General features: G+C 37.1%; 1 protein-coding gene across 2 annotated transcripts; it reads left to right on the top strand.

The window, feature by feature from the left end:
* Positions 1 to 751: 751 nt before the first annotated feature.
* Orct (Organic cation transporter) lies at positions 752 to 11,957 on the top strand. Of its 2 annotated transcripts, XM_083040265.1 has the most exons (11): positions 752 to 1,596; positions 8,531 to 8,669; positions 8,849 to 9,053; positions 9,146 to 9,395; positions 9,591 to 9,849; positions 9,992 to 10,160; positions 10,242 to 10,475; positions 10,570 to 10,784; positions 10,912 to 11,093; positions 11,234 to 11,370; positions 11,477 to 11,957. In XM_083040265.1, exons 3-11 carry the CDS (start codon positions 8,911 to 8,913, stop codon positions 11,601 to 11,603), a joined length of 1,716 nt encoding a protein of 571 aa, XP_082896391.1. In that variant the 5' UTR covers positions 752 to 1,596; positions 8,531 to 8,669; positions 8,849 to 8,910; the 3' UTR covers positions 11,604 to 11,957. The 2 variants fall into 2 exon arrangements, with proteins under 2 accessions (XP_082896391.1, XP_082896390.1); XM_083040264.1 differs by lacking the exon at positions 752 to 1,596 and adding an exon at positions 6,294 to 6,409 and having other exon boundaries at positions 8,531 to 9,053.
* Positions 11,958 to 11,981: the final 24 nt, after the last annotated feature.

Genomic DNA, 11,981 nt, shown 5'->3' with positions numbered 1-11,981 from the left:
GCTTTCGAAGGTACTGCAAAGCTTTCGCGAAAGTGTGTGACTGTTCGCACTACTTGTAAATTATCTAAGTTTGTGACGACGAAGAGTTATTATATGTTTCTACATATATAGTGAAAACTTATTTTGACGAGCCAATTTTCTTTATCGCGAATTTTCATACATGATAAACGTTGGAGGAAAATTACAGTGTTTTTCTTCTAGAGTTCAAGTGCCACATGATCTTCCGCAATTCCATCGATATAACTGGCGCGTCAAAAATATGTATTCGATCAGAGTCCCCGATGTTTGTTTCTTTTTTCTCTTTTCAAAACGTACACACTGTTAACGCGTGATAATCGCAGACGTACATACACATGTATAGAAGTTGATGATAAGTACTTGAACATGTAGCTGATATAATTCTACATATAAACCTATAGATTGATATGAATTAGATTAAACGGTTAGAACAATTTAACGGGATTGAATTGATCATCGCGAACCGCGACAGGAATATACGTATATACATATATGCATGCGACGAGTTTGCAAAGTCGTGGTTGTCGATGTAAAAATGGAAATTTTTAGAAAGACGCTCTACGTTTTTCTAATTCTATACACCTGCATATATATTTATAACTATATGCGCTACAAGTTTTTCTCCTAAGCGGCACGTGTAATGTATGATGCAATGACATAAATTGTGATACACGAGCTATAACGATAACGTCGCGTAGTTAAAGTGCCGAGCCGCGATTACAACTCTTTAATCTCGCATAATCCAATCGCGAATAACGCGAGCAACGTTGATCGCTCTGAGAAGCATATGTAGACTCAATAATCAAATGAGCGTAGCAGAAAAGGCACTTACGATATGAAAGAACGCGAACGTGAATTATAGACGTATATAGACAGATTCAAGGTTCATCTTGAGCTTTGGATGGATTCATCGAAGGGTTCGCCAAAAGACCTTCATTGAAAGGAATCGAGAGATAAAGGGAGCCGGAGGAAATGACAATTATCATCATCATATTCGAAAGGAAAGAAGAGAGAGGCGTTATCGATAACGCTTCTCGCGGACCTGCCACCCGGTGGCGAATGCGCGAGGCTACTTCGGTTTTCGGCCGCGACTTTGGCGCCGGCGCCGAGAGAGTCTCCCTCCTCCAGCTTCTCGACGACGTCGTCCCGGTGTCGCGTGCCTCGACATCGTGCTAGCTGGTGCTAGCTAGCGCGAACCTCGCGGAGCCGAGACCCTCGTACACGTGTCTGCTCGATACGCGTCGGTAATCCCACGCGTTCCCCTCCAAATTCTCATTCAATTCTCATGGCAAGAGAGAAAGGTGGACGTGCGACTCGATCGAACGGACGGACGTGCAGAGTGTGAATATCGTTCCGTCTAGTAAAGCGACGCCTTTCCTTCGACGAAAGTTATCGATCGGCAGTGTTACGGCGAGAGCGACCATCAGCGGCCGGCCGGCATAGCGTGGTGTCGCACCGGGTCCTCGTTGTATATGCCTCGTATACGAGAAGCTGGACGTACGACGAGCCGTTGATAAAAGCACACGGTTTACAAATTCATCCGTGATCGACCGTGGGAACGTGGGGCACTTGAAACGGGTAATTACATCAGCATCATCATTTTTCTCAATCGAATTACAATGCGGATGACTTGTAGCGTCCCGCCGATTGTTCGTCGACCACATATATAGCGGTCGCGTCGCGATTCGAATCGCGCCACTCACGTGATTCACGACGAGTGGCTCGTGTCCCTTCGTCGCTCGTTGAACTTGAATGATGTACTCGGCTGGATTGTTTTCTTATCGGGTTCCTTATTGGATCCGAATCGTTAAAAGACTCTCCGTTTTTGTATCTCTTCACTTTGTCTCGATTGACTAATGTTCATCGATCGATTAAATTACCTTGAATGAAAGAAACAACAATATATATACATATCTCATATTACATATTAGCGTATACTTATTTTGACGGAAGTCAAGTTACGCGGTGCTCTATTGCGTATGCATGATAATACATCGCAAAAAATAATTTCAAGGACTTTTAGCATGCAACGGAGAAACGCATACTTGAATTTGTGACAGAAAAAAATGGAAGTAGGTAGTAATAGTGACTCGGTAATATTAATGAATAAACGCTACGTGCGTTTGTATTCTACATTTGGTGCTAAAAAAATTCTCAATCCACATTAACGCGCACAATCTTTATCATTCGCCTACGATAAATATATAGGATAGTTTTCAGTCATTTATTTTAACAAAAATAAAATAACATCGGAATAAATTTGTTTTCAAACATCAATTTGAGTATTTGTTATTTCCGCAACAGCGACTAAATAAATAATAAAAAATCGGTTATTTGTGCAGAGTACATAAACAACGAATGCACAGATTTTCGTATGCATAGTTTTTAAATAAATTCAAGATTCACGAAACATATATAGTTTGCACTGCATAAGTAAACGTAAATTTGCAAGATTTAAAAATATATGACAACAAGTACATAAGATAATATTTGCAGAGATACAAACTGTGTATTTTTCGCGTATTTTTTTTATCTTAAATTCTTACAATAGACAGTTTTACTTCTTATGCAAGAGAATCGCTCACGTACGAAGCTGCGAAGTCGCGGAATGCACCGTTTGTTTGCAAATTAGCAGTGTGCTTTCGCAATAATCACAATAAGAAACTAACTTGTACGTAAATTCTTGTTTCAAAGTAGTCATTAATTAAATTCTCGATAATTCAATAAGAAATATGAAATTGAAAGAAGATACATATATTTAGCTTATTCTTTTCTTTCTTCTATTTATGTTCAAAATAATTTTATATATATATATATATATATATATATATATGTATATATAAAATGATACGATGAAATCTAAATTATTCTCATGCAATTATATTAAATATCAAAATTTGTCCTTTTATATTAGAAGAAATATCACATACTAATTGATTTTTCACACGCTCTAAAATCGGTATAATCGCTCGTTTCAATGAAAAATTGAAAAAAGAAAGAGAGAGAGATCTGCATTGGGCAAATACTTACTTTTCCTTATGTCTTCGTGGCGAGATTACGACGCAAAGCGAGACCGAGGTGAGACAACACGCATAATGTTCTTGCACGCGTATATACATACACAGACAGCGGTCTTTTTAACATTATAAGCATCTGGCTCGCGTATTCTTAATCCATTTCCTTTACGGGCGTGTACTTTATATATCGATCTCCCATCTCCCAGACTAGGCATTTCTCGCATCTCTTGACGATTCGTTTAATTTTATCAATCGTATTTGCTGAAAATATTATACAAATTATAATTTAATAATTTATATAATATTTAATTTATAAATTGTATGATTTTCTTGTAAAAAAATATGCATAACCATGCCGATATCGGAAATCGTATAACGCGTAAATATATAACTAGGACACCTCTTTACAAATGAATTATTTGTTCTCATCTTACAATTATATATGCAACAGATAACGTTGGATATCAGAAAAATAAGGTAGACATGAGTCACGCATATTTTTACCGGAAAAGTTAGAGGACAGTTTGGCCTTTTTCGTCTCGGCATGTTCAGATAATCGCAGAGAGCAACGACGCGACTGCTTGTCTTTCTCATCTTCCTTCTGCCACTTTCCCCGCGTAACGCATCTCCCTTCATCGGTTGCGTCCAGTAGAAAAAGCAACCTTGTAAGTGTTAAGATCTTTCCAGGTAGATTTGCATACCTGCATAAACGCATAAATGTGTATAGGAGAAGGAAGCCAATTACGCGTCTAACAACGTAGGAATATGACATTGCATTAAGCAAAAGTCGACCTAGATCGATCAATTTTTTTTGTAATACATAAATATGCAAGCTATGCAGACTCGATAAGTCTTTACATGTGATTTTGCAACCTGTTGAACGCCTTGTTAGCGCGACTACTCGTTTATCAAAGTGTATGTTTAAATTGCTGGTGGCCGCTTAACAAACGCGTTGGGAGTTCGCGGACCATCAGCAGATTCTGACACGCAACCGTTTGCGTCGTCGACAATTTGAATAGCTGAACTATTTTTCCTCACAAATTGAAGTTTGAACTGATAAATTAATTATCTAAAAATAGATTGCAACAAAATCTTCCTATTGATTGAATTTACTAGAACGTGAAGATAATCACGAAATAATAATAATAACACCGATTGATTCCGATATAATAAATGCGATGTCATTCAAAGTTCACGCACCTGTGTGGACTTGCCGTCTCTCGCGGTTTACGGAATGACGTTCCGTCAAATTGTTCGCAAGGGAACCGCTAATGTTGAGCGCCGCCGACTTATACTTGAGATACCCGCCAGCCATTCTTTCCGTCTCTCTCTCTCTCCTTCCTTTCCTTCTTCGATCCTGCTTCTCAAACAAGAAGCGAGCAAGAAACCAGTTGCGATTTTTCACGCGGTGGGAACTAGAAGCCGCTCCCTACTATAAATAGCCTTCGGGGTTCACTCTCGGGCCGCGATGTCGGTCTCCAACGGTGACGGCGTCGTCGTCGGCGGCTGGACCGGCAACATGCGTTTAACAATCACCTCTGTCGCGTGCGAATAATCGCCTTTTATCCACCGGCGACTCCAACTGCATTCCTTCTCGCGATAAGCTGAAACAGACAAATACGTTAGGAAGGAAAAACAAAGTATAAATAACAGCTAATATGAATACCTAGGTCAGGTAGATGGAGAGAATGTGTGCGGGGGATAAGATCCGCGATCTGCATTGGAATTTTTATTAAGGGGGGGGGGAAGAAATTCCTTTTGTGTGCTTTATACGCCGACCGATACATCTTCTCTTGGCGAGTGAAAGTACGGGGAGAGACGAGGCCGCGACAAACTTGGAGTGCACAAGATTAGAACTGCTAATTATCGCGAACGGTTGCGTTTCGCGCGTGCGATTTGCGTATTTTATAATTCTGTTTAAATTCTTTTCTAAATTGTTACAATTAAGTAGGCGCGCAAATATATCGGCCTTTATAAAAAAAAATATCTTTGCATTTTAATAATAATTTGAACAAATTTATAAATTACGAGACGAAAGAAAATCTTCAATTAGCGAATAATCTATATATTAAATAATGTGATTGGTTTATCTACATTCATCGAATTATCCTCGCCGTAATATAATACAATCTTATCGAGAAAAAAAAAGTATACTCAGCACTCTCGTTTAAATTGAAAAACGAGACAATTATATTTTGCCACATTTGCAATATATTATTTGCAATGTTAATTGAATTTCATTAGAGTAGCTTAATGCATTATCATAACTATGAACACAGGATAAGCGACCCCTCGAAGGTCGCGAACATATCTCGGAAAACTGTGATACTGATGACACGGAGATAATATATTGATAACAAGCTTGTCATACATCGCATTCCATTTTAAACTGATAATAATATACGTTGTATATGAATGAACGTATGAATGATTATACGTATCAGATTATACATGTGAACGAGTATACATATATGTACATGCAAGATAAGTGATTTTTCAATGTATACTAATAATGCTGATAGTTTATATCGGAATGTATGTAATCAGTGTGCAAATTCAAAAAATGCGATATAGTGTAAAAGTCGTATTAAACGGCGTCTCATTTCCTGGGCTCCATGGTTCTTAATAAGTTTTATATAACGCATAGTCTAAAAATAGATTTCACCATGCACAGAGCACATGAAATGTTACATGAGGCGAATTTTCTGTCCATTGTATTAGATTTAAACTCATTACGAAAATTGTCAATCAAAAGGCGGAAGAACAAACGATGATACATGAATACCAATAATTCTAATTTCTGATCGATTCTCATTAACAAGAAATAAATAAGCAATGAAATAAGCAGGACGACGGTTCATAGATATCGCGACATGGCACGCATTTAATTAAAAAAAAAAAAAAATTGTCAATTGTTCGCCCGATTTAAATCGCCGAATTGAAACAGTATTCAAAATAAATAACCTAAAAGAGCGTTAGTCTTCTTCCCTTCCTTTTGCGTTCGTTTTACTTACTCGAATACCGTTGTCGCGTTCGATTTTGACAGATCCGTCCCTCCGTGCAACGAAAAAAAGGAAGGGGAGGGAAAAAAAGAAAAAGGAAACTGAATTCGTAAGATGTGCGCGATGCATCGAGCGATGAATCTCGCCGCTTCGCTGGAACGGATCAGATAGCGGAGCCGAATCGAGCCGAATCGAGCCGAATCGAGCCGAATCGAGCCGAATCGAGCCGAGTCGAGCCGAGTCGAGATGAATCGCGACGCGCCGCGCCGGCTAAAGCATGTGGCCAGTTTCCGTCCGTCCTTGATGCGCGTCGGGTTGTATTCGACCGACAAGCGAGTTCGGACTCTATCTTATATCGTTTATTTCCCGCGGGTACGTACATTTAGAAAAACTACTCGTCCACCTCGAGATATCGTCCGATTTAAATATCTACAGCAATCATCGCTTCTGTGCGATTATTTCCGTGCAATATCAGTGTAATATCGAGACAGATATATATAGATGAAACATACGAACATGTATAATTTCGCATGTAGTATGGCTCATATATTGTAATTTTATGTAAAGTCAGAAGGGACTCGCACGAATACATTATGTATACGAACGTTGCGTAAATGTTTCGAAACTTTGCTTCACATTGCTTTCAAGTAAAAATTTATTGTTTTGTAACTGGAATATACTAATCTCGTCGACGTTTTTCCTTTTTATCGAGGATATCTAATATTAAAATATAAATGCTCAAAAGTATTAATTGATTATATTGTTATTTTTTTTATTATGTGGCAACACATGATTTATGGTTCATTGTAAAATCATCATTTATTGTTAATTATCGTTAATCGCTATTTAATACATTAACTCATGTCATAAAATTGTGTATAAATTTAAAATTTCAGAAAAAAATGTAGAATATTTATTATATTATTTTAGTTAGAAAAAATATTTTATAATTTATATATTATTTACAAATTTACTCACAAATATATGAAAAAATTTGTCAAATATAAATGTATAAATTAACACGAATTTTAATAATATTCAAATAAAAGAAGAAGATAGAAAAATGATAAACGAATATAATAACGATCGGTTGATCATTGGTGATGCTAACGTTTGCAGTATCTGTTTCTTTCTATAATAGTCTTAATATAAGACAATTGTATCAATTGTATCAATCATGATTCGAGCGGATCGCTTCTCAGTGTTTAAGTTTAATTAATCTAAACAGGTTTTATATGTATAAAAGCGCTGATGCGCACAAGTGAATATATTCAATTTTAAAGATATTAAACTTTACAGTTTTATCAAATCTTTTCCCTTTTCTTTTCTTTATACGAATATCTAATTGCTTCTACATATATGTATGTACATATATTTGCCACATAATACGAATAACAAATTATCAATCTTCGATGATTCATCATAGAAATATATGCTTTCATAAAAAATTATGGAAGTTCAAGAATTGACATCTCAGTTAATATAATTATGATATCGAGCTGTTTAAAAAACGAAAATAAAACTTGAAGTCTGTAGTTTGAGAAAAAGAGTCCGAGTAGGATATTCGCGAAGTTTTCGCCGGTACGAGTTCGGCACTACTTCTTCTGAGATCGGAGGGTATCCATGAGGATTTCTCCGCGTAAAAAAAAAGAAAAAAAAACAAAAAGAAAAAAGTCACATCGTTTGAAATTTTATCTGTGTGTGTGCCTTTTTTTGTTTGCTTTTTTGTCTTTTTTTTTACGTGGGGAAATCCTCCGATCTCAGAAGAAGTAATGCCGAACTCGTACCGGCGAAACCTTCGCGAATATCCTATTCGGACTCTTTTTCTCAAACTACAGACTTCAAGCTTTATTTTCGTTTTTTTAAACAGCTCGATATCATAATTATATTAACTGAGATGTCAATTCTTGAACTTCCATAATTTTTTATTACTTTTCAAGTGTACCGCTTTTTTTGGCCGAATGTATATATATACAGGGTGTTACAAAAGCATCGGATTTGCTTAGCACCATGCGATAGAGAATGAAAATCTAAGAAGATTTTTCCTCAACGAAAATGTCGAGGGAGGTCATCATTTTTTGCAAGTTCCCAATTTTTGCCATCATATATCTTAGTAACTAAGCCTTAAATTAAAATTCTATTAAATTAAACTCGACCTGAAATTAACTGAAGAATGCAGTTTTGTTAATATTTTAATTCCATAAAGTTTATTTTGCGAAAAGCCCTTCATTTTCAATCACTTATAACTCGAAAATTATTGATGCCTCGACATTTTCATTGAGGAAAAATCTTCTTAGATTTTCATTCTCTATCGCATGGTGCTAAGCAAATCCGATGCTTTTGTAACACCCTGTATATATATATATATATATATATATATATATATACACTCGGCCAAAAAAAAATATATACACACACACATATATATATATATATATATATATATTACGACAAAAAAATTAATATCTAATCACATACTAATTTTTTTTCCAGTTATCGCTGTTTCCAATTATTCAGTTCTGCCGAGAAATCGATGCATTTGGAAGGCCGATAAGCGATCGTCTCTGGATTGAATGTTGAGAAATCAGAAGCAGTCTTCGAAAGGTGTATGCGAGTGCCCTGGTGAAGTCTCGTACGTGTTCCTCCGGAAATAAATATCATGTTAAAAAAGTCTCTGTAATGAGATAACAATGTCAATATCAACAGAATATTGTTAGAACGGATTGTTGTTCGCTGATCTTGAGCGAAGCTATTAATCCGCACGCCAATTAAAAGCCAATATATATATATATATATATCTTTGTTTACAAGAGTGCAAATAAAATCGCGCAGAGATATCGTCGAATAAATAACGGAAACATACCTCGGAAAAAATGGCATACGACGACGTTGTCCTTCATATGGGCGAATTTGGCCGTTATCAACGCAGAGTTTACCTTCTGCTTTGTCTTCCGGTGATATCGTGTGCCTTTCACAAATTAGCCGGTGTATTCCTCGGAGCCAAAATGAATTCCAGGTATGCAATTTGAGCGAATGTAATAATTAGCAAGGGTGGATTACGATGTTAACAGATGTACTTACGGTAAATCGAACCTTTCCTTGTCTCAGATGTTTACTTCCGAACGAGTACGCGGAGAACGCCACGTTCTATCTGAGCCAGGATATATTGAACGCGAGCTATCCGTGGGACAATGAACTTAAAGGATGGTCTCAGTGTCTGAGACGTGACGTGATCGGCGCCTCGAATGATACGATCGTTGAAAAAGCAATTGGTGACGACGCCGGAGGAGGAGGAACCAGCCATTGCAAGCAGTATGTGTACGACAGAAGTGTGTACAAAAGTACAACCACTTCCGAGGTATAAGATTATTCTGCTTTCCCTTCAAAGTAGAGTTCTTTTATCGATTTTTCTATCGGCAATTGTTGTAAATAAGATATCCATAAAGATCTCCTAGATGAACAGAATTCATACACACACAATTTAAAAAAAAATATATATATATGTGTGTGTATTTCTGGAAATGATAATAAATGATACCGTTTTTTTGTGCAGTGGGATTTGGTCTGCGACAGGGCGTGGCTGAGGGCGACGGGGGATTCGTTGTTCATGGTAGGAGTCATGCTTGGCTCGATGCTATTCGGCGGTTTATCCGATAAATATGGCCGTAGACCAATTTTCTTCCTGTCTTTAGTCATACAGCTGGTCGGCGGTATACTAGTCGCTGTAGCACCCGAACTTATTTCCTACGTAATCTTCAGGCTAATTGTCGGCTCAACCACCAGTGGGGTGTTCCTAGTAGCTTATGTCATAGGTAATCAAGTTCGATTATATTGTCATTCTGCAACATAAAGCAATATATTATATAGAAGCTTTTTGAAAATTTTAACTCGATCGAATAAATTAGAGGTGTTGCGTAAATGTAATATAAGCCTTAATGGATTTATCTCTTCCAGCTTTGGAGATGGTCGGACCGAAAAAGCGATTAGTAGCCGGAGTCGGCGTCCAGTTGTTTTTCACTGTCGGATATATACTCACCGCCGGTTTTGCGTATTATATTACCAATTGGAGAATGCTGCAGGTAGCCCTTACGGTACCGAGCATCGGGTTTCTACTTTATTGGTGGTACGAGACAAATAATATATATATATTCTACATAATATAATTCCAATCAGGTATTACAATTCACACGGTGATCCAATTCAGGTTTATTCCCGAATCCGCGCGATGGCTTCTGACAAAAGGACGCCTCCAGGAAGCGAAGGATTTGCTGCAACGCGCTTCCTTGAAGAATGGCGTGGAGATGCCGAATGAAGCTCTGGACACGCTTCTTAATAATAACAGCGAGAATAGTACGCCCGATACGAAAAAACCTTCGCTCTTCGATCTATTTCGTTATCCGAATTTGAGAAGAAAGAGCATCCTCTTGTTTTTCAATTGGTACATACTAGTTGCTTCATCGGCTACGTGTCTTTTATTTTTTTATGTTTGATAATTTTGTACCAAAGTTTGATTTTCTCATTTACACATTTAGGCTGGTCAACAGTGGAACGTACTACGGACTATCTTGGCACGCATCCAATCTCGGCGGTAACGACTACGTTAATTTTGTAATATCCGGAGTAGTGGAAGTACCGGCGTACACATTCCTCATCTTCACCCTGAATCGATGGGGCAGGAAAAACATTCTTTGTGGCTGTATGATGTTGTCTGGATTAGCATTACTTGCTACGTTATTTGTCCCTGCCGGTGAATAATATCAATTTTAATATGACATCGCAAAATTTCATAGTAATCGTTTTATTCATGCAAACATTTAAAATGCCGAATTCATAATTTACCCTGTAATTATAAACGAATTTATGTATCATTTTAGATATGCCGTGGCTAATCGTTTGTTTGGCAATGATAGGAAAACTCGCTATCACATCGTCCTACGGTGCTATTTATGTGTTCACTGCAGAACAATTTCCGACTGTTATCCGAAACGTCGGGCTGGGTGCGAGTTCCACTTTTGCTCGAGTTGGCGGAGTTATCGCGCCATATGTCAATCACCTGGTACGTTCTTTATTCATCATTTTTCTCGATATCTGAAAAAAGCGTGAAGAGATAAAGTTGAAGTATGTTGACATATTGTTGGTTAATTAGCAATTATTATTATAAATTATACAAAATTCTGAAATTATCCATGCTTTCAGTCGGAAATATGGATACCATTGCCGCTCGTTATTTTCGGATCGTGCGCCTTATTCGGCGGATTGATGTCCCTTCTTCTCCCGGAGACATTAAACAAGAAACTTCCTGAATCGATTCAGGATGGCGAGTTGTTTGGAAAGTGAGTCTTCTATGTTCGATATTTTATTATTTATTGCATACCATTTATTACTCCAACTATAGGTAAATAAATAGGGCATATTGTTTAATGTGAAAATACTTTTTAGAAAACCATCCAAGAAAAAGAAAACGAAACAGCAAGTGGATCTTGACCAACTGAATGATATAGAAGTAATAAAACCATTAAAACCACAGGAGAAGCAGAACGGTGTACATGAGAAACAGAACGGATGACATTAAATTACAATAATCAAATCGATATTCAAAAATATGTACTCAATTCTCGTCTGATCATATTTTAGACGCGTGCAGTACACACGCCTACAGAGAACTTGACGTAATGCAATGCTCCTACGAATTTTGATTTAATATCTACAATCGTCTAATATTTATTCGCTCTAGATTCGTATTTCAATTGAATGGAATTGGATTGCATTCACAAAAATAAGATGATGATGTTTATCTACGCCTATCACGTTGCAATAATGCATAGAACATATAAAAATTCTGCCGATAAACATCTGAACGTCCTTTATAAGGAATTATGTACGAAATATTGCAACTTATCAATAAAACTTTTTACTAGAACTTTTTTTCATTCATCTTTCAATC

Source organism: Prenolepis imparis, unplaced genomic scaffold (genome assembly GCF_030444845.1).
Source record: "Prenolepis imparis isolate NDT839.2.m4 unplaced genomic scaffold, iyPreImpa1.0 SCAF_6, whole genome shotgun sequence".
Lineage (NCBI taxonomy): Eukaryota > Metazoa > Arthropoda > Insecta > Hymenoptera > Formicidae > Prenolepis > Prenolepis imparis.
This window is presented reverse-complemented; position numbering and strand designations above follow the sequence as displayed.